General features: G+C 45.1%; 1 protein-coding gene across 10 annotated transcripts in view; it reads left to right on the top strand.

The window, feature by feature from the left end:
- Positions 1–11,323: 11,323 nt before the first annotated feature.
- Positions 11,324–22,761, top strand: part of UBE2F (ubiquitin conjugating enzyme E2 F (putative)) — an 88,247-nt gene continuing 76,809 nt past the window's right edge. For 8 of the 10 annotated variants that reach the window (XR_012629408.1, XM_074872558.1, XM_074872560.1 and 5 more), the window contains exons 1-2: positions 11,324–11,448; positions 14,060–14,193. Coding sequence is in view for 9 of the 10 variants with exons in the window: in XM_074872558.1 (XP_074728659.1) it covers positions 14,076–14,193 (118 nt within the window). In the remaining variant the exon portion in view is untranslated. Of the gene's footprint in view, positions 11,449–11,933; positions 12,467–14,059; positions 14,194–22,761 lie in introns of those variants that run through there. The other 2 variants (XM_074872562.1, XM_074872554.1) reach the window with 2 other exon arrangements.

Raw genomic sequence — 22,761 nt, 5'->3', positions numbered from 1 at the left:
GACATCAAGGCAAATTTTGAGCGTTCAAAAATTAGCAGAACTTTGGCGTTCATGTTCATCTCCAGTTGCCTGGGGGTGCACCTTGACCGCCCTCCCAGGGTTTGCCTTTGGGAACAGATGGATGCTGTTGTGGCTAGGGCTGTCCCTGCCCGCCCGGGGACAGGAGCCTTCTGGCCACACATTTCCACCTATGTTGGGTGGTCAAACCAGGGCATGGAGCCTGGAGGAGCCCAGAGCCCAACATGGTGCTCACATCCCCGAATGGGCTGGGCAAGCCTCTGGATTTGGCCATCCTGGGAGCTCTCAGAAGACTCCTGAAAGATTTAATCACCAAACTGGAGCTCAGGATGAGTGAGGAGCTGAGGAAGGCAGGCACCCAGTGGGGAGAGGAGGAAAAGGACCCGTGAGCAAACCCAAACCTCATTCAATCTCTACTTTCTCAGGCTGGGGAGATGGGTCTTTGGAGACAAGTCACCAGGGGAGGGGCAGCCAGCAGTGGTGGCCACATGTATGTGTGATGGCCACACCTGGGGTGAGCAATTGCCCAAACCTGGGGACCAGCCAAGGCCTGGTAACCCAAAAGGCGCAGGTTTTGGTGGCAAGAAGGAGAGGAACACAGGGCAGCTGATGGGTGCTTGAGGCTGGGGTAATTTTACGGTTGCTGCTTTTAGGCTGAAGGGTTTGGGACTGATGATGTCAGGAGCAACACCCAAGGCAATGGAAAGCCATCAGGAAGGAAATGCCGTGGGGTCAAGGAGACGGATGGGCAGGCGAAGCCCTGGCGGTGTGTCTGGGATTGCACATTGGGTCCTGGTTTTGGTTAAAATGAGGCACAGCTCATCTCTCAAAAAAGGAGCTGCAGCAATACTTCACCTGTCTGGCCATCAGTGCCTGCTTCGGAGGGGTCTGCCCCAGCGTACCCTCTTCCTGTCCCTGCTCACAGTTTCACCCCTCAGTTTTAAAGTCTTGAGAGAAATCCCTCTCTATGGGGCCTACGTATATCCAATGTCTATGGGGGGAGGTTGTTTTTAAAACATTTCTGGCCAAAAGTGCTATGCTGCAATATCTAAACAACACATGGATCTGGAGAGGAAAGATTAATGAGGGTGAGGGTGTTTTATCAGTCCCCAAAACAGATATATTTAGATTATCCTGCTCTCATTAAGTTATCTACCAAGTCATTGTGAAATGTAGCTACTGCGAAATGGCACGTGATGCCACTGCACCAGGGAGGAAGGCAAAGGCCTGCTCGTGCGTCTGTCTTCGGGGAAGGAAATTAGCTCAAATCCCCAAGCGGTGGCAGGGTCACAGCACAGCTCTCCCAAGCAGAAGGCAAGGGCAGAAATCCCTCCCAGGGAACAGCGGTCCCTCTTTATCTCTCTGCTGGGTTCACGAGGTATCATTTCCATTGCGGTGCTTCTCACTCTGCATGTCCTGCAAGGGTAGGAAATAAAAGATGTGCCGATACCTTCCCCGCTCCCCCCGCACAGCTGCCTTTGGCAGGTTAACCGCCCAGTATTTCCCATGCAAAGCAAGTTTGCTACAAATTAAGGCTGGGGTGAATATTTTTCTTCCCTTGCCAGATGAGCCAGGTTTCAGTGACGGGGTGGCCAGGCTCCTCAGGATGCTGGGACTGGGGCTGATGGGGACAGGGATGGAGCTGCAAGTGTTGCAGCTGGCTAGCGTTAGCTTAATGCCCCTGCCAGGGGCATTAAGCTCAGGACAAGCCCCTCTGCTCCTCCTGAAGGGTGCTCGCATGTGGGCAAGAAGCGCTTTAGCATTCCCCGTGGGCTCAGCAAGGAGTGCCAGGAGGGTGATGCTGGGGAGTCAGAGCCTTTCTGAGCATTGCCGAGCGCTTGGCTGGTTAACGTGCAGGGATGTGTAAGAGTCAGTCAGAAGATCAGCATTGTCTCAACATTGTCATCAGGGACATGGGCAGTAAGATACCCAACAACAGCCTGTTTGGAACACAGTTGCCAATCCCAAGAGTGGAATGTGGTGCAAAGGCCCCTGAATGCAGAACTGTGTGGCACAGCGAGTGCTGTGCTGTTCTCCTGAGCACTGACCCGTGTGGTGCAGGCAGTGCAGGGCTGTTCTCCTGAGCACTGACCTGTGTGGTGCAGGCAGTACAGGGCTGTTCTCCTGAGCACTGACCCGGGTGGTGCAGGCAGTGCAGGGCTGTTCTCCTGAGCACTGACCTGTGTGGTGCAGGCAGTGCAGGGCTGTTCTCCTGAGCACTGACCTGTGTGGTGCAGGCAGTGCAGGGCTGTTCTCCTGAGCACTGACCCGTGTGGTGCAGGCAGTGCAGGGCTGTTCTCCTGAGCACTGACCCGGGTGGTGCAGGCAGTGCAGGGCTGTTCTCCTGAGCACTGACCCGTGTGGTGCAGGCAATGCAGTGCTGTTCTTCGGTGCCTGAGCCGTGCAGTACAAAGAGTACTTCGGTACCTGGGCCTAGTCGGAGCTGTTAGAGATGACCGCATTGTTACTGTCAAAAAAGATGGATCACAACAGTTGCCTTAACATCGATGAAGAAATCATGAACTTTAGACGAACTTTGCTTCATTATAATACCAAAACACACCTCCTGGTTGAAGGCTACCCGCCTCTAAGACTGACCATGCCTCGGACACTCCCCCTGTGCATGCGTGATAGCCTCGCTTGAGAAGGGTGGAGATATGACAATTGAATTCTGAGAAGGGCGGAGATCCCTGAGGCAGAGGAGGAGCAAGGTGTGTTACTAAGCATAAAAGATGACTTCTTGACAATGAAAATTGGAAACGTCCCCACCAAGGATTACGATGATCAACAATGCAGCATCAGCTGGACCCAGGACTGTTAGGACGTCTTGAGATCAGTGGTGGCAGCTATAACCTCTCCTCCTCTCTCTAAACTTAACTTTACTTTTCTCCTTTCTTTCACCCATCTCTAACTATCGCGTGCCGCTTCACAGGCAGCACAATAAATTTTCACTGTTTGATTGACAGAATCCCCTTTGGTGTTGGTCACCTTAATTTTGCACTTGAGATCGTAGTAAACGAACCATCACGAGTCCACCGAGTGGACCGTGACAGGATGTAACAGCAGTTTCCCAGCCTCCGCAGGGAAAAGGAGCGAGGCGTGCTCTTCCCTGTGTTAGTTTCCATTTGGGCACAGAAACAGCAGAAGGAAAGCTGGAAAGCCTTGGTTTTACGGTGTCTCCGTACGGCCCCGGCCTTTGGAGGCACCTACTCTAGTTCCCACACGGACTCCGATCTCCAGCCTCAAGGGCAAAATTTAGCGGAAAGAAACCAAAGGGGTGGGTAGGCAGAGGCACGTTTAACCTGCGGTGGAGAGGAGCTTTCTGTGCGAAGTTCTATTGGAAAATGATCGGGAAAGCATCAAGGTAGACCAAGCAGTTGGAAAAGGAGGATGAGGGCAAGGATGCAACTCTTGGGAAGGTCACTCTGAGCCAGCAGCTTGATGGTGATTTGTAGCATCATGGGGAAAATACTGGTGTCATGGAAGAGACTGAACTGTTGGAGGGAGAAAGCAAAGGCAGTCCTGAGAGGACAGCTCTGGGGTTGAAAAGCACAAAACACCTCGTGGCAGTGGTGATTGTGGCTCCCCTCTGGTGACTGATGGGCAGAGATGTCGAGGTCTTGTTTGCATTAAATCTCAGCCCTCCTTGCCTGGGCCAGCTCCTGGCCCACTTCCCCCTGGGTGGCCGAGGGAGCTTTGTGCCAGGCAGCCCTGGCTTGAAGCAGCAGCAGCTTCGCACTCACTAGGGTGTCTGCTCATATATGCAAATTTAAACTACCCAAACTTGGTTTTGAATAGGGAAGAGTTTCTGTTTTGAAAGGAAAATGCTGTGGGATTTAAAATCCCGGAATCCTGCAGGATGTAAATAAAATAGGATAAGGTCCTTTGGGATTTGGCAGATGTCTGGCTAAGGTAAGGCAGTAACAAACTACCCCATTGCTGCTCTTTTCTCCAAGAACTGTTTATGCAATGGAGTTTTATTTTGGTAGGGTTGTTTTTATTTCATGTATATACACAGTTCTGTACTTCTATCGAATAAGCAGGGTAAATGCCTACTAAATTACAGAAAAGGCAGTGGAGATTGGGAGGTTTTTAGTTCAGCCTTCTTTACACTGGTCCCGAGAGGCAAAAATTCTGCGGTTTCGTGGGGAGTGTTGCCTAACATGTTGCAGGTGACATTTCTGCAGGCAAATCAAGAAAGCCGACAGCTGAGTTTTACTGATGGATCATGTTATACGCTTCTGGGTCATAAACAGCTTCTGCTTGAAACCCTCCAACCAGAATCCAGGCTGATAATACGTAAGGAATAAATGTGCTCTCACCTGTTAGCAGGAGCATTTTTCGGGCATGCTTGGCACTCTGAGGAATAGGAAAATAAGCTGCTGCTGGTGTTACAGGAACATACTGTTTTCTAATACACTAGATACTGGTGCTCTTGATGTTGTAGTTTCTCCTTCTGTTCAGTGCTGTTCATAATTCAAAATAATAATTCCTATCAGCAATCATACTGGGAATCATTTTGTTATGTTCCCGCGTCACCTTCTGGGGAGACAGTGTTCAGTGAGATCTTTTTTGCTTTGACAAAAAAGGTTATTTGAAAAATAACCCTCACTTTGAACTACAAATTACTTCAGCTGCACATGTACAAGTGGCTGATGGGTTACTCATTTTCATGCAAAAACCAGCACTTTGGACTAGAGGAACAGGCCAAAAGCTAGCTGCTGAAGGTTCCGGGGACTCCAGACTGGTGCCTGAATTAGTAATGATGTGCTTCCTCTGCACATCTGTCTCATTTTGGCTATCATGTCTGTAGCCACAATTGAACCATTTCCTCTGTCTCTGGAGAACTTCCCCCAGCAACCCACGTTCCCTGACTCTCCCCCTGCACTCCTGCTCCCACAGAAATGCTTGCAGATGGGGCTGGGACAGATTTCTGGCCCCAGGGATAATGTCCCTGTCCCAGGGTATTCCTTGTTTTCTTTTTGATTAAAGAAATCTGATTTCTATGTTCTCCTTAGAAAGGAAGACTTACTGCCCCAAGACTGCGATTCTCTGTGCATGATCACTCCTTCCACGGCACAAACCCCTGTCTCCAGCTGCTTTAAATAAAAGCCTGAAATCTTTGGGCCCAGCACTCATAGATTTGACAGATAAATGTAACAGCCTTTGAGAAGGAAAAAATCCCGTAGATTTACAAAATGGAAGGCTGCGATTTATGCCAAACCTGGCAGAAATGGGAGAAGGTACATTGGGAAAATGTAGTAATTGAAATAACTTTGGTGCAGGCATTTCAAGACTCGGGTTTTAAGAAACGGCCTCTTGCATCTGCTAGAGTATGACTGTGAGTCGTCAAAGTAATAAGGGAATTCCAGCTGGTTTATGGGAAAGCTCTGAGAAAAGGCATCAGCCTTCACAGGCCCAAGATAACGGTCCCATCCCTAAATGCTGGAATGAAAAAAGATCACGGAGAAAAGTTCAGATACGCTTCATAAATATTTCTCCAAGTCATTCCTGGTTCCTAGTCTGCCCCATAGTCTCTTGTCTGGGAGGATGTGCTTGGGTTGGGGTGGAGGACCATGACTGTGCTTTCTTGCTGCTGCTTCAGGTGCTGTTTCCACATGGAATCATTTCACATAGCAAAAGAGAGGTCCACGATGCATCGGAGTGAAGGAGCTCTCAGCCCCTGTGCTGTCCATTGCTCCTTAAATTTCTAAAGGCTGCTTCTCTCCCTAAAAGCTGACAAGCTGGGGCTTGCCAGATGGCTGACTGTTTTACTGTAGCTTTGTAGGTGCAAGAAAGAATCAGGGTTAATCCCAAGCACCCTGTTTGCGCAGCAGTGCTACCACGTATGTAGTTCTAGTCTCGAACTGCTTGGCTTTCCAGCCCTGCAAAATGCTGCCTAAAACTTGCCTTGGTTACCTTTATCTCAACAGACTGTGGTGTCACTCACCTGTTTTGATCATCCCAACTGACTCGTGGCTGTAGGCAACGTGTCATGCCATGTCAGTGCGTAGATCTGAGCTGGTAGGATGTTTATGAGTAACAGATTAGGGGATGGACTAAAAACCTTAAGGTTTGCCTCACAGAGGAGCATGTGCCCAGGCTCTGGCGGTGTTAGGTGCAGGCACGCTCTGCTAAAATCAAACCAGAATCTCTTTTTAAAGGAGGAAAAAGGGTTCTGGGTTAATCATCAAGCAAGCCAAAAGCTGAAAATGTAACACTCTCTCATGGTTCCTCCATAGTTTAACTCCAGCTCCAAAGTCCAGGTTGTCACTGGGGGCTGTGACCACCATGGACATGATGAAGTCCTGCAGGCAGACTATGCTTTAGGAGATGGAAAGAGAAGATTACTCTGCCCAAGAAAAAAAAAGTCAAGATTAGAACTGGTCTAGGCAAGAAACCCAAACCTTCAAAAACCAAATAAAATCAGTGTGGTGCTTTTGGCTTTGTTTTTTTTTTTTTTTTTTTCCGAGACCTCCAGGTGAAACCTTGCTTTCTAATCTGATTTTGAACCTTGCTCTGGTGTTTTGTTCTCTGGTTTTAGCAGTGCCCAGGGGAAGCAGCAGTTAAATCCAGGTCAATGCAGTCTCTGCTGATAGGTATCAGCAGCCAAACATGTACACTGATTTTATACAGAGGGTTGCGTGATTGTTTTTATAAAGCATACATCAAATCTCAGCCACTTGGTAATCATCGTGAGACAGAGCCCACGGAGCTGTTTTGTTTTTCTCTTGGCAGGTTTCTCCTTCAGTCCTCTGCTTACAAACTGTCCACAGTGATGCCCAATTATTGACTAATAGGAAGCCAGTTACTGCAAGAACTCTTGAGATCCCTTTTTTCATATGACTTTAATAAAGCAGCGTGTGGAAAAATGCTCGGGTATTGCCATCATGACCACAGTGAAATTACAGCGATCTGCTCTTCTTCCAAATGGCTTGCAGCAGACGCGAGCTGGAGCGTTACACGTGGCAACGATCTCAGGTGCCTCACATCAGTGATATTTACCTCTTCTTGGCTAGGTGGATGTGAACTAGCAGCTGTAATACTGCAAGTGCCATTGCCGCAGATACTGTCGCCCAACATCCTCTTCCTTCTGATATTCCGAAGGCAGTTCCAGGTCTGGTGTGACAGGTCAGGCTCTAATGATTTCTGTCTAAAAGTGGAATGCTCTTGTTTAAGAGAGGGAGGGGGAAAAGCCAACATGGGTTAAACCCAAAGAAGCAAGCAAGGTGGTGGAAAGCAAAGACTATTAGAGTATTAGAGCAAAGACACGTTTTTTGCCACACCGGAGAATTGTCCTCCTTGCCCACTGGCTTCCTTCACTGTTCAAACACTGCAAATTGTGCAATACCAAGTTGTTTTTATCTTTGTAGTTAAAATCAGATCCCTTACCTAAAAAGAATTTTAAAAAACAGATACATCCTTAACCTGCTCTTGTTTTAAGGCCTAAAACTATGTGGCCTTCTCCATTACGGTCTACACTCTTGCTTTACTATAGGCAAAATGTGTGATCCCAGCAGTCCCAGCTTGCTGAGCGCTTGAGTACAAATGCAGAACTAGCATCTCTTCAGAGATGGCAAACTCTGGGACCAAAACGTGAGCAGCAGGGACTTCTACTTTATTTTTCAGCAGACGGAATGTGTCTGGATAGAGAGCTAGCATTTTTAAAGTAAGTGCATAGAAAAGCTGTGTTTAGAAAAGCCGTGAGGGAGTTAGGATAATGGCTGGTTCTCTTTGTTCCCGACAATATGAGAACTTCCACAACTGCTCATTAAGGCAGGAGCTGATACTTTAACAAAAAGCAGACTTCCTCTGCTTTATCCCCAGAAGAGAGATGTATGTGTTAAATAAAAGCATGAGAAAAAGACCAAAAGGGACACAAGAAGACATAAATAGTCTTCAAATGGTAGCATAGTTTAAATGCAAGATGCTCACTTCATCTTCTCTAGCTTTAAAAACAGTCACAGTTGGGTAATGGAAAATGGTTGGGTAATTGCCTGAGATCCAACAGAGAAGAAATCTTGGTTTTGTTTGCCGCACCAGGTGATGTCTGCAACTGCTCAAATTCTTGCTATGTGAAACATGAAATACTTGCCAGGTCTCAGACACGGTGACAGGAAAACAAAATACTCCATCATGTGAGCATCAGCTGAAAGTGGGTTTTAACTATTAACAATTTTCAACCAGTCATTAGTGTTTTTAAGTACTAACTGATACAGAGGTATTGACATAACATTATGAAATTACTTTAGAAACAACTCTTGCCAGTGGTTATTTCCTTAGCGGCTGAACCTTTGAGACTCTCACCTCTTCAACAGCACCTTTGGAAATAACTTGTTTTGATGCCTGAAACACGCAGTGCAGTGCCTGATTTGGGGTATCCACCTAGAAAGCTTTTACTGGAGCAGTTTGACTGAATTTGCCCCAGATTGGCTGGTACTTGTGAAAATCAAGGTTCTCTGTAAGCGAACGGTATGTCTCAAGATCCTGGTCTCCTCACTCTTGGGTGACTGAGAGATCAGGTTCAGGAGCAGCTTATACTACGCTCCTCAAGTCTAAGTGATAACAGGAGGTGAGAGAACGAGAAAAACATCTTGTCAAACACAGAAGAATGGATAAACATGAGTTGAGAAAACGTGGCAGAGGGAAGTGTGTGTGCGCACCACGTATCCCTTATGATACACATTTTTTGTATATATACCACATTCACTTAGTTTTTCCCAGACTAGATGCTGTATGGCATCACAGTAAAAACAGGAGACTCTTCTTCCAGTAAACAGCACTGCCGTCTCTCTGTCTAGACTTACAACAACACTGTCTGAAAAAAAAAGAATAACCAGGCCATGGGTTTAGATTAACCTGATTTTCAAAGACTTTTCTTCATGCTGTTGTAAATGGAAATTGTTAAGTAGTTCCAAAAGGTCACTGAACATTGGATGCTGAATTTCGCTCATCACTACTAAGAGGAACTGGCAGAGGGTGCAAGGATGCTTGATAGTGTTACAGCCTGTGCTGGAAAGTATTGGCTTGACTTTAATTAGTCTTCAGAGGAGGCAGCAGTTTGTTGACGGCACCTTTATGAATTGGCTCATAAAAACATTTTATTAATCCCAGCACAGGTCACAGTGACCAGATATTCACTGAACCGCCGTACCGTAGAAAAAAGGGACAGCGGGTAATACCTGAAGGTAAAATAGAAGCATATTTCTTGTCTTTTCTAAAGAGCAGCTTAGCTGTTGTTAAGGTAGGGCATTTTAAGCCTAACTAATAATAACACTGTTGTGACTCATTGAATTTTGGACCTTGGTAGTGGGTAGTGCCCTTTAGGAGAGGAAAAAGTATCAGCAGAAGCAGGAGATCCATGGGTGTCTTGAATATTCAAACTTGCATTTCCAGGACTTTGCTATTACAAGGCAAACGAGACGGGAAATACCAGTGTTGAGCTTGACTTTGCAACCTTTGTTTGCCCCCGCATAAGCCCCAGCAGGCTTTATGATGGGGTCAAGAAATGGTGTTGTAGGGTCCATAGTCCACTGCAGAGCGTGAAACAGCTTCAGCTTATTGCTGTTGAAAGCACAGCTATCCTCAGGCCACTCTCTTGGTTTCTAGGTGCACCGGCATGGGACTATGAAAGCAGAATTACACAGAGGTTTTTCTAAGACACTTGGCACCTGAGTTGCTCACAAACACAGTTCCCATCTGCCTGGCAAAGAAGAGACCCACAGCCAGGGTGGATGGAGGCAGGCGGTGAGGTCTGAACAGACGTACCCTCTGGTGTGAGGTGCCCAGCCAGGGTCCTGCCTGTCCCCTGCATCTCTACAGCTAAGCCGATGGGATCAATATGCACTTGGATTAATCTGTAATCAGAAAAAAACGCTAGGATTTAGTGTTTTGGATAGTTTTTGAGATTATTTTTCTCTTAAAGTTGGCACTTTTTAAACATCCCAGCTCGTGTGTCTGTGCAGCATAGCCATGAAGCCAGTGTAGGAAAACGACTGCCACGTTCACTGTTTCCAGCCATCATCAGCACATATACACATGTGCGATTTTTTTTTTCCATAATTCCCCTCTTGCCTTCTATGCTGCTGAAACCAGAGAGTGGAGAGCAGGTTTTTCTAAACACATTCTTTCTCCATCTTTCAGTTACAGTTTTCTCCAGCTGAAAACTGAAGCATGAGCAATTTGCAGTGGACAGGCTGTTACTGAAAAGAGCTGTGGAAAAGGCAAACGCTTTTCAGCCAATCCAACCGGGTGCTCGTCTTTTGCATTAAGCTTGTGAAAGGGTTAAGACAATTTAAGGCCTCAAGTGGCAGTTCTGCACTGGATTAACTAGATTTGACTAAGCTAAATTCCAGGGGTTTCTTTTTGGTGAAGGGGAAGCGGTATCATTCCAGTGAATGTTAAGACACAGTGAGTATTTCAGTAGTTGTCTGCAAAACTTTCCTTGTGTCTGGTCTCTAGCTTTGCCTTATCGAACCTTCTATCCTGGATGCTGCTCTAATTGCTTTGTTTTGGTTCCCTTGTTTATTGGAAGCTACTGAATGGCCGTTTGTTAAGTTTACGCACGAATCTAAGTTCTACAGGTCTACACCCACTTGTGAAAGAGTTTGTAAAGATTCAACTGGTTACACTAGTCACAACATCCCAGTAATTTACTCTCCATTATCAAATGCACTGTTACAATCAGCTTTTTACACTCATTTCATCCAATTGACTATTGCTTCTGCTAATCTGGTGCTGGAATGTACAGAGTAAGTGAATTAATTTAAGCAGGCCCTAATGCAAAGGCTACAGCAAGCCTGGTGTTTAAGCTCCCCTTCTGAGATCACCCTGACAACTGTTGTTTTTTCCCCTCTTGTGGTGTTGCTATTTATCCCACTGCCCTGTGACTCTGTGTGGTTAATACTGCAGCTGAATCAACCCGCACTGGGGACGGCAGAAGATGTCGTCGGTGCTGAGGGAAGGCCATACTCTGGGCTGGGTCTGGGCCCTTCCCGCTGGCAAGGGTCTGATTTTCCTCAGGCTCTGCGAGACCCCGCGCCCAGGAGGCACCGGGCCAGGGCCCGGGCCAGGGCCCAGCCCTCGCTCCCGCCGACAGCGCCGGGCCGCCCGTGCCCTCCAACCACTGCGCCCCAAGATGGCGCCGCCCTGGCGGCAGCGACCTGCCCGCGCGCGCCCCGCTGCCACCGCCCGCTCTCGCGAGAACCCGCCGGGCGCAGCCCCGGCTCCGCCTCAACTCTCGCGAGATCCCCGCGCGCTGCCGCGGCCGCGGGTGGTGGAGGGCGCGCGCCTGGCGGCGGCCCCGCCCACTTCCGGCGCCGCCGCGGAGGGAGGGCGGGGGCAGGGAGGAGCCGCGCCGCCGCCCCCTGCCCCGGGCCAGCCTCGGGGATGGTGTTGGCCGCGGGAGCCGTGCCCTGACGCCGCGCTCAGGTAAGTGTGGGCCGCCCCCCTTCGCCCCGGGTCGGGGCTAGCCCCCGCAGCTCAGGCCTGCCTCCTCCCGCCCCGCCTCAGGCCCGGCCCCTTCCCTCCCCCACCTGGTGCCCCCACATCTCCCGGGGTGGCCCCGGCCCGCCAGGCCTCGGGCCGCCGGCGACGCCGGGTGGGGGAGACCCCGCTGGGCCCCCGGGACCACTCCCCAGGCCCAGCAGGGTCGTGGCCTCACCGCAGGGCCCGGCGATCCCCCCTGCAGAGGGGCTTCCCGGTAGCGGCGCGGGGAGCAGACACCGGCGGTGCGGGGCAGGGCGGCCCTCCGCTCCCAAGGGAGCTGGAGAAATCCCAGGGCTCTCTTACCCTCCCCTGTCACTAAGACCAGCACCGCTCCCTCCCCCGTGCCGTGCAGTGGTAAAGCCTTACTTTCCCCGTGCGGTTAGCAAGTTTTGGGTGCTTCCTTGCTGTGCTCCTTCGATGAAATTAGGGGTGTAGCTGGAGCGAATCATCTATTTTCCACACTGGTCACACTTCTTGGTTTCCTAGTCTTCTAGGACAAGCAGTGAGGAAACGGATCGATAAGGGTATTTAGGCGTTTAATTCCCATTGAAGTTGATTTCATTTGGACTTGGCACCTAAAAGGATTTGGGGTTGTTTGCCTTTATTTGGGGGGGGGGGGTTACCTGTAGTTTACAGTCTTTCTTTTTTTTTTTTTTTTAGGACCCTGTGTCACTACTACTCTGACTCCCCTAATCCCCCTCCCCTTTTTTCTAATTTTTTTTTTTTTTAAACCAGCTGTTGTCTTTCTCTAATTCAAGAAAAAAGGACTGTTTTGTCTGCTTATTTCTCTGCAGTAATAAGAGGAAAAAAACTACTGTATATTTCAGTTGAGCAAGTGGGATTTACATTTGCCCTGAATTTTATTTTTTTTAAAATACACGTCTTGAAGCTAACACACATACTTGTCAACTTCAGAGAACCTGACCTTTTTGTAGATCTTGCCAGCGTTTCATACTGTTAGGTACTATTGTGAAATACATGTTTTCCTTTTTTTTAAACTTGGTTACTCACTTATCTGTTATGTTCTCAACATCTAAATGTCACGTCAGTTGTTTCATTTCTCCTTCTTGCCTCTTCACTGGTATTTTGGTGTTGGCTTGGTGTTTGGTATAAATTTGTCAGCTCTCTCACAACCTTGGGAAAGCAAGAGGGCTGTCTTTTACAGATGTAGTGTGTAGATCGGCAGGCCAGAGGCTCTATCTCCTGTTTTCTCTGGGGCAAGAACAAATAAAATGAACAAGCAAGATGCTGTTGCAGTGGACCTGTTAAACTTCACTTCAGGGCTTGCTTAGAAGAGGGAAGGAAATACTGAGACACATACTGCTGAAGCTAACAGAGATAAATTTTGTATCACGTCTTGTCATTTTGTAGTGTGATTGTCTTCATCTCAGTGGTTTATTGGACTTTATCATCTGCCTTATGAGTATCTCAGCTGATTCTCCATTTTATACTCTGAGAGCTGATTTTACCTGAGCATCTGTTTCAAGTCTTTGTATCTGCTGCATCATACCTGTCTGGTCTTCTATGCAAACTACTTCATGTAAAGACTACATGCTGACTTTTTACAAGTTTTTTTCCCTTTATTTTCCTGAATTAACTCATATGACTGAAGGATAAACATCTCTCCTGCCATTTTAGTGATGCTGGGGCCTAAAGGGTATGGATCCTGTCAGCATTATGTTGGTTTTGGCCAAACTGTTAACAAGAATGAGCTGCCTTCAGCTAGGAGTAATGTCAAAATATATTAAGCCATGACAGACTGAATGTTTTGGTTTTATGACTTTGGCATTCTATCCACCTTTTATTGTAATTTGTTTATCAGTGCAGTTATCTTCTGTCGTGGAGGACTGACACAGCAAAAAATCTCTTCATTTCAGTTATCAAATCTCTGTATGTAACTTTCTCCCCTGTTGCTTTGCCCTGTGAAGAGTTACTGTTGTGTAGCTGCATAGATAATTGCACGATTTGCAGTTTAAATCTGTTTCCTTTCCTGTGTCCTGGTAGCTGACTGGAAGCTCATTTCCTAGTGTTAGAGAATTGTTCCAGTAACCCCTCCCCTTTTTTTTTCTGTTTTCTTTTTTTTTTTTTTCCCCTGGCCAGCCAGAAAGTAGCTCATAAAATTGTCATGTGAAGTATGGATGAGAACTGTCGTAGCAGGTTGTCCAGCCAGGGATCTGACAGGGGGATATTTTCACAGCAACTCTTCCAAAGGAGCGATGTCAAGCAGTGGTATACTGCAGGAGGTGGTGCAGTGAAATTGGATTGTAAACAGTGATGAAAGTCTGACCTTTCTCCAGCAAAACTGAACTTCCTCATGGCCTAATGTACTGTAACTCTCTCAGTATTCACATCTGAAACCAAACTCATTCTTCAAGTACTCTAGGCCGTCCTCATCTTTAATCAGCCATGTTAACCGTATATATCATATTCTTTGTTTGACTGCTAAGAATGTGATGATAGTTGTTGAATAAGGAACTAACTAATTTGGCTTTATACTTCTCCCTCCAGTGCTTTAGTTTTGGTAATTGACTTTGTTCTAATATTTGTATTCTAGACTGAATACAGCAGTAATGCTAACTCTGGCAAGCAAGTTGAAGCGGGATGATGGTGTCAGAGGACCTCGTGCATCCAATCCAGCTTCTGATTCAACTCGGAGGGTGTCTGTTCGAGATAAATTACTTGTTAAAGGTGAAAAGAACTTATATTTAAATATTTGGGGATTTGGAGTTTGCAGATGTGTTGCCAGTAAACAATAGTAAATTGCATATAAAATGATTTCTAGAAGTATTTTTAAAATTGCTTGTGACTTACCTCGGGACTTACACTGTAGGGTATATATTGGCACACACCATCTCCAACAGCTCTTTGCCCCTAGGAGACTTATATTCATTGAATAATGTAAAATGCAAAAAGCCTCCTTGCTCTGCTGAAAAATGAATCCATCATTGGGAACTGTGTCATTAATTAAAGCATCATGATAAAAAGTTGTCACATGAGTGTCACGAAATATATAGGAGGAGAATACCAGATGTGATTTGATCGGAAGGTATTTTTTGAGCAACGTCGTAACTGCCTGTGACAGGAAAGAAAGTCCTAGAAGTAACATCAGTGTTCCGGTGGTCTTTAATGGTATAGATCAGAGGCAATACACTTTTAAAACCTTAAAGCAATGTGAAGGGATATTTCGTAGGCCTGGAGTCGCTGGAAGCTGAGTATGAAGTAGTGAATAAAAAAACAATACTCATTTTTGTAGTACGATACAGTCTGTTCTAGGAAGGCTACTGTAGGCTGTTACTAGCTGGCTCGCCACTGGTGGGGAAGAAAGCCCCCAGACTTTTACTTTGTGGCAGTTCTGGGTAAATGAGGTAGTTTGTGAGACAATAATTAAACTGTAGTAAAATCGGGGACAGCTCTTTCTTGCTCTTCATTTTTTCTGTAGTATAGATAAGATTATATTGAAAAATCCGTGGGTGCTGACATTTGCAGTTACTATGAGCTTAAACTCAGGTTTACTCCCTCTGGTAATAGTTGAGTGTTTTAATGGGTGAGCTGTGCAGCTTGATCCAGTGGCAAGGAATATGTTGTTTATGTTGATGTTTCTGCTAGAAATGATCAATACCGAATATAGTACTGTTGATGTGTAAGCTGTCACTATTAGGATTCACGCTAGTCAAAGGATACTCACATTTCCTGGTCTTATTTCAGAATGACTTGAGACTGATGCTGGTATATTTTCCTAAATGATATTGCCTAACTCTAGCATTACATGTGGGGTTTTTTTAATTAGGATAGATTCTGCCATGTAACTGTATACTAGAGCAAGGTTTCACTGCAAGTGCTGCTGCCTTGGTGCACTGGGAAGTACATCAGCTAGACTGTAGGAACGTTATATTCACAATTTTCCCTCCTTGCATTGTTCTAAGAGCAGGGAGTTTTAATACACGTTAAACCCTGATGTGATAACTCTTGCAAAGAGCTTGCTTTAGACTTCCAGTTTGGAAATCCTCAGTTAACTCCAGTTCTGAGGGGGGAAGATATCACCCAGGAGGAGTAAGCTCTTTAACCAGGCTAAGCTACAAAGCCAAATTACTAAATATACATAATCTGAGATTTTCACTAACCTACAGGTGTAGACCTGAGGGGAAAATAGCAGTGTAATACAAGTACCCTTCAACTACAATGCCTGGTATAGTGTGAGGTGCCGTAAGAAATTTTACTGTATCCTTAGAGCAGTCATGTGTTTCAGTTTTACCTAATTCCGCAGGGGAAGAAAAGAATGTAAGCTATAGAAAATTAGTATTGACATTGTAATTGCTATGGCAAAGCAGCGCAGACTAAGTATTGGATGAGTTGAGTCCCAAACTGACAAATGTTAAAAGCGGGTCACTGCCGGCATCCTTCTGACAAGGGTGAGTGCTACATTGTGATGTGATTGTGTGTGAAAGTTGTATCACGTGGCTCTCCCAAAAGAGTTGTAGGAGCGGCTGTCAGTCTGGTTAGAACGGTTTCTGGACCGAAATGGGAACTGACGGTAGAAGCAGATCACTTCACTGAAAGTGAGAGGAAAACGTAGTAGCTAGTGTGAAAGACCTGTTGGGGATGTTCTCTTTTAAGCTACTCTTTAAGCCAAATTTAGACCATTCAATTACAAAAGTTTGTAGAACTTGCTCCAGCTCTATCTGCTGCAGCAGCATCTACAATGTTGAGAGCCTGAGTGAAGATGGACTTCTGATATTGATAGTGGTTTTTAGGTCATGTATAGATCTGCAGGAATGAGTTTGATGGGGAGTGCAGAGCTGCCTGCTAAAGATGTGTGTACGGCGAGGGTGCCTTTTACTGCCTAGTTGTATGAAACTAATAGGCTGATGTATCAGGTGTGGAACAAAGTTGGCGGGAGCCTGTAAGAGTAGTTTTAAGTAGAAGTTACTACTGATCTTTGTTTAGGCTGGAGTTATCAAACAAGCAGATGACAGTTGCAGAATGGGTGAAAGGCTTAATCAGGGCAATCTCCTGGCAACTGTGAATTTAAAAAAAAATCTGTTCTACAAAAAAGGAAAGAAATGCTGGCCATCAGTAAGGAAGGAGGAGGAGGAGATGAGAAAAGGTCCTGCATGCTCTGTCCTTGTTTGCCCCAGCTGCTATGCTGAGATTAGTGCTGGTTCAGTTGTACCTCTTAACGGTGTTAGTACTGGTGGTTTTATTCTACTGTATAAAAGCCTCCGAGCTGAAGGAACAAGGGACTGTGGTCACGTACATTAGAAAGCTCAGTGATAGCTATGCTCTTTCCATAACACACATGGATCCTCTTGGCCTCAAATAAGTCTGTAGCTTCTGAGTTAGTAGGAGAACAGCAGGCAACTGGTCTGTGCAGCGTCCTCCACAGCAGCTTACGCGTGTGGTGAGCTGTCCTGGAAGCTTAGCTGAGGGTGGTTTTTGGTACAGTGTGCTAAATCCCACCGGGCCCTGGGAGCTGGCAACAGGCTATGAACCAGGGTCAGAGAGCTGTTTGCCTGCTCGAGTGTTGATGATGATGTGCTGGAGAGACACACTCTTATTCCTGATCCACAGTAAATTGGGGATAGTCTAATAAATTCTGCAGACAGATGTCTGCCAGTTTTACTAGAGGTATCGCCCAGACACAGACAGTGTCTGGTTTTTATCTGGAGGTAAATTAAAGACAGGCTTGTTTGTGTTGATAGAGAGTTCAGTCCAGGAAGGCATTATAGTATCTCTTTGAAGGATGTGTTGTCACACTGATAACCCTGCAGTCATCAAATATATGATGTACACTGACTGGTAAATAGATCAGTGCCAGTTTGATTATGGAGTAGATGGCCATGACCCCAGCCACTGATAAGTGTAGATGATGCTTGCAAACTTTGGCATAGACCAACTATGTATGTCTGCTAACTGACATTGCCTTGAAGTAGGAAAAATAAGTGATAATTTAGGTATGATGTTAGCTATTTGCAACATATAGATGAGAAGAAAGTTGAAAGTTGGTACTTGAAATACTTTTACTAAAGCTGGAATTATGTGAGCTATCAGCAGAGTGTCATCAGGTGCTGTCCTTGGCTTTAGTGATGGATGCAAGTTAAACAGGCTTTTTTCTGCTTCTGTGAAAAAGCTACTCTTAAAATACTGTTGCCCTTTGTTAGTTTTTCTAAGCTGTTCCTTTGCTTACATGTCCGATATTGTTACATATTCAACTATCAATCAGGGCTCACGACACTGTTTTGTTGGGTTATTTCATGGACATACTATGAAAGGAAAAACCTCTATCCCTGAAGTTTTATGTTGGGAAGTAATTCTGAGACAGCTGGATATTGTCTTCCAGCTGTTTTTCCTCTGGGGTGTTCGTCATGGCTGCTAAACAGGATTTGGTAGCAGCCTGTCCCCTGCTGATTATCTCAGAAATGCACATTTGGGAAGGTTAGCAGGGCACAAACGTCTGGGGTGGAGAGCACGGTGGTGGTTCTCATCTGAAACCCTGGAAAGTCACGGGAAAACATCCACCACTTTGAAATCACTGAGGGTGGGAGTGTCTGTGGGTGTGGGAGGGCAAGGACTAAGTAATTCAGGCTGCCAGTTCTTGGAGAGAGGCTTTCTGGCCAAGGAGGAGTGGACTGGAGGGAGACCAAGCAGTGACTAATACGTTTCAAGACAAATCAAATGGAGGAAATGCAGACAACTGGAGAAGGTAGAAAACAAATACTGATGTGAGGAGGAGGAGCAGACAGAAATGGTGCTTGAAGGGGCTCTGCTGCCTCTCTGGCCAGGGGAGAGGTTCTAGTAAAGCCCAACTTTGTTAAAAGTTCAGTGTGACTTATTCTTGCATCTCTGTTTGCACTGGATTTTCAATATAGGTGCAGTTGGAGAGTAAGGTCCTAATTCCATAGGCCTAGTATGTAAGCTAAAATAGAGCAAGCAGTACACTTGCTTTAGCAGCTCTCAATTTGCTCTGTGCTGCAGAGGCAATTGTTGATATTAAATTCATCTCTAAGAGGGAACTTCATTAAGTTAGGAATAGGGGCTGCATGACTGCTCCTGCTGGATGCTCTGAGCCAGTGCTGAACTTGAAAGGCAGATCCTTTCTGAAAATTTGAAAGGATCTGAGGACAAGTCAAAATACTATTAAGTTTAATATTGTATAATGAACGTGACTACTAAATTGAATTAAAGATAAAGAACATTCCAGGATGTCAGTAGTAGCAGTGATGTATACGCTTATGGATCACAAGGCTTATCACTTGAAATGCTTTTTTATAGTGCATCTAAACATTATTCAGTCTAATATTACCAGTGCTGCCTAGTTTGATTGTGATTGCTTGAAATAACTTAATATCTAAGAAAATGAGTTAGCATGGTCTATTCCTCAGTTGTCTTCAACAATTGTGGGTTTTACAGCTAGATTTATATAAACCAGAAAATGTTTTGGGTGTGCATTTATAGAGTGAGGTTGGAAACTGATCATAAAAATGAGGTAAATCTGCATTGTAAGTAAAAATGGGGAGAATCCATGTATTTGCTTTCTTCAAACTGTCAGGTGCAGTAATATCCTTCCTCACAATAGTAGGTGAGGAAAATTGGGGGAGGGGGGGGAGTACTTTTTTTGAGAATCAATAAAAACCTTCCTCCATTACCACTCTTGAAATTACTTGAGGCATTGTTTTGAAAACGCTGCATTAACTTCTGCACATGGCACAACTTAAATCACAAAAGCATTTCCTTTTCAGTGATGCTTCTTAGTGCCCCCCTGCCATTCAATCCTTTATTTTGGAAGACTGTGGAAAGCAGCTTGATGAATGAGTGATTTATATTTATTGAAGAGGAAACTAGTAGTTTACACTAAAATGCTTGCAGCCTAACTGTGATAGATACTGTAAAGCCAAAAAGACTCAACAAAAATGAAAGCTAATTAAAAAAATTATTACTGAGATTTTTTTTTAAGGATTTCACTGCCAAAGGGAGGCCTGGTTCAATGTATTGCTTCACTTCTTATGTCTCTGATTTTCAGCATACCTGAAGGATGAAGTGATAACATTGCAGAGATAGACATTTCTAACCACAGTGGCTTTTTCTAGTTTTTTGATGTCAGGATAGTAAGTTTTGTAATAGTGTACAGAAGCTGAAGTATGTGATTTGATAGTATCTTGTTTAAAATAAACCTTTGAAAGTGGAAGGAAAGCACACATCTCTTACCCTGTCAAGAAGCTGGCAGTATTATGTGGCTTGTTTGACTTCTGTCTGTACAGTTGTACAGTTCAGAGGAGCTGAGCAGGGAAAGCTATAAAGACAGATGGATAAGAATTAGGAGGCAAACAGCATTATAGTGCTAGAGTTAATACTTAGAAAATGGAGTTTTTGTCAGAGTGTCAACATATTTATCTTCATCTCTAGCAGTCTTAAAGATGTACATTAAAGAGGGACCTAAACAGAAGAGGGGGCTTTTTGGACAAAACCAGAGAGAAGTAAGTATTGCTGTGGATGGGAACGCTAATTTCAGTTGAGGAAATAATGCTTTCCTTCGGTGTACTTAAAACCAAACTCCAGTGGGAACCATGTGGCCTGCCTCTTTGTGTCAAGGCTAGTAAACAAAGCACTTCTATATTCTGGGGGGGTGGGGGAAGGGGAGGGAGCAGAACGACATGATTATAGTCTGTGCGTTACTGAATATAACATTCACGTGGGTGTCTCATAAACCATATGCCTGTACACACGTCAGGAGTGTGTGTTCCTATTTCTGTCCTGAGAATTGTCATGGGTAGGGAGAGTTATTGTTTGTGAAATAATTTATTAATAGCTCTGGTTGCTTTTGTCGGGCTTAGCCTTCCACTGATTTATAAAGTTCCTAAGCTGCTTCTGAGACATAATCAGTTTGCATTCAACTCTTCCAAAGTCTGTCGTAGGTTTAAGTTTAACCCTTGCTTTTTTTACTGTTTTTATGTTTTAAAATAGCATTTGGAACTGTTCAAGCAGGTGCATGCTGGGCCAAGAGCAGGACTCTGCAGATACACCTGCCACTTGGGTGTGCTTCTGCACCAGATCACATAAGGTTTCCAGAACACCAGACTGGCTGGTGGGGAGCTAGTCTGGCTCTGGACTGACTGGACCCCAGTTTCTTTTCAGCTGCAGAAGCTCTGGCATGTGTCTGCACTTAACGGACTTTCAGACCTGCCCAGCGTGGCTTATCGGAGTGGGCCTTGCAGTGCTCCTGGGTTTGCCTCTTCTTGGCAATAAACCCTCTTGACTGTGAGAGGAATTCAGATGCTCCACAGTGTTTCTGCACCTCTGCGAAGCTGGGGCTGAGTGGGCATTGACGAGCACCGTTTTCCAGTGGGAGTTGTGGAGTGCTTTTGCACAGTATTTCCTGAGACCTGGGTTATCTGATTGTTTGTCTGGGCATCTTAAGGAACGGTGAGGTGCCAGGCTATGAATTGAGGCACAGATGCTGATTAACCACAAAACATTATGAAATTACGATTTTCTTTACTGTTCAGCTGTAGTTACAGTCATTTTTTGAAAGAGGAGGTCAGAAAGATTGTGAGATTTAAGTTTGTTCTTTCATTTAGTGAGGCTTCTGGAGCTCTTGGAAGTTCAGTGCGTTGGAGCTCTAGTTGCTGCTTATATGTGTTGCTTATCGGGATGGTTTAACAGATTTGTAAATAAGTTGGCAGAGTGCACAAGGGGCATTTTCTTATGGAGAATATTCTTGTCAGTGGTATTGCTTTATGTAGAAAATATGTAACTTAAAATGTCAGAATTTTAATAGAGATTGAATGATGTGGTCAAAATGTTTGCTTTTTGAGCAGCAAAATACAAAATTGACTTCAATGTCAAGGCTTACTACCAGAGAGTCATAGAATTTGCAAAACTCACAAGCACTGCAGCTTTGGCCCACTAAATATACTGGTTATTGTTAATCACCAATGTTTATACGGCACAGTTAATAGTAATAACTATTTCCTTACTTCATGTTACTTTAGAAGTTTAGATTATTGAAGCAGGTCTTTATATTTTATTATAGCTTTATGAAGTTGTTTCGTTCTTAGTTTAAGTGACTTGTTGCAGAGCTGATCAGAAACCTTAATTTTGGGGAGCTTGCCTTTGTTCACAAAACCTTTGTGTGGATTAGTTTTTTTGACATAGCACTTGGGGATATGGTGTAGTTGGGAACTGTCAGTGTGAGGTTAATGGTTGAACTGGGTGATCTTCAAGGTATTTTCCAGTCTAGATGATTCTGTGATAGTTATCATAGCCTTCCCATGTGTTTGCACACCTTCAAAGAAAGGGCATGCTGTTCCGTACTCATGGGTGTGAGCAGCTTTGTTTTCATCTTTTCACAAGAAAACTTACTCATTCTTGTGCCAAGAGAAAGGGAAACACAGAAGCGTGAATGCATTACAGGAAATTTTTTTCCCACTTCAAAGGAAGTGTGGTGATCAGTAGTAACCTCTCTACTGAACCTTGCAGGAGGCAGAAGTGAGGCCCCAGCTCAGCAGAGCTGCTGCGGCCCAGCCATTGCTGGGTTTGAACATGCTCTGTCCCTTGCTGTCTCCCTTTTCCCTGCTGCCCTTTTCTCAGAATTGAAGCAGAGGGTGGACAGGTTTCATTAAGCCGAACAACACACAAGCACAGAAAGCAATAAGGAAAGCAGTCAACACCTTAAAATAAGAGCCAGGTCCTAAACTGTACCCTCTAGTGAAGACTGATAGTGCCTCCCACTGTGATAGGCTGTTGAGTTTAAAGGGAAAGGGGTTGAGGAATGCTCTTACGATGGGTTTGTGTAGTTGCAGCCTTCAGTAGTTGGTTATGTGTTGTCTTTTTTTTCTAACCAGAAGGGGAAAGTAAGAAGGAAGTCTTTGATTATAGCTGAAATTATATTTTTGGTATATTATAAAGACAGTACTCTTTGAAAACTTTTAGCAAAAGTATGCCCCCAGTATTTTTCAGTGCACAACTTCAGTTAAATCGGCTGTGGTTGCTCAGGTGCTGGAGTGTGGGATTTTAGAGCGCAGTTGTGAATTTTTAGTTAAGTGTGAAACACAGTGCTTCTGTTTTGGTGGGGGTTTCTCCCAGGCTGCAGATGGAGGGATACCAGGGCTGTGCCAAGCAAGTGGGAGGTGGGAGTCAAATAAGCATCATGCTTTCTGCAGAGACCAGCCAGGTTTGATAAGCTTGGATGCAAGAAAAGTTCTGGGGAATTAGTGAGCTCTTAATTGTGATGAGATCAGTTTGGATTCTGTGCCAAGAAAT

Source organism: Strix uralensis, chromosome 6, assembly GCF_047716275.1.
Source record: "Strix uralensis isolate ZFMK-TIS-50842 chromosome 6, bStrUra1, whole genome shotgun sequence".
In the NCBI taxonomy this organism is placed as follows: domain Eukaryota; kingdom Metazoa; phylum Chordata; class Aves; order Strigiformes; family Strigidae; genus Strix; species Strix uralensis.
Note: the sequence above shows the minus strand (reverse complement) of the source record. Positions and strands in the feature narration are given on the sequence as shown.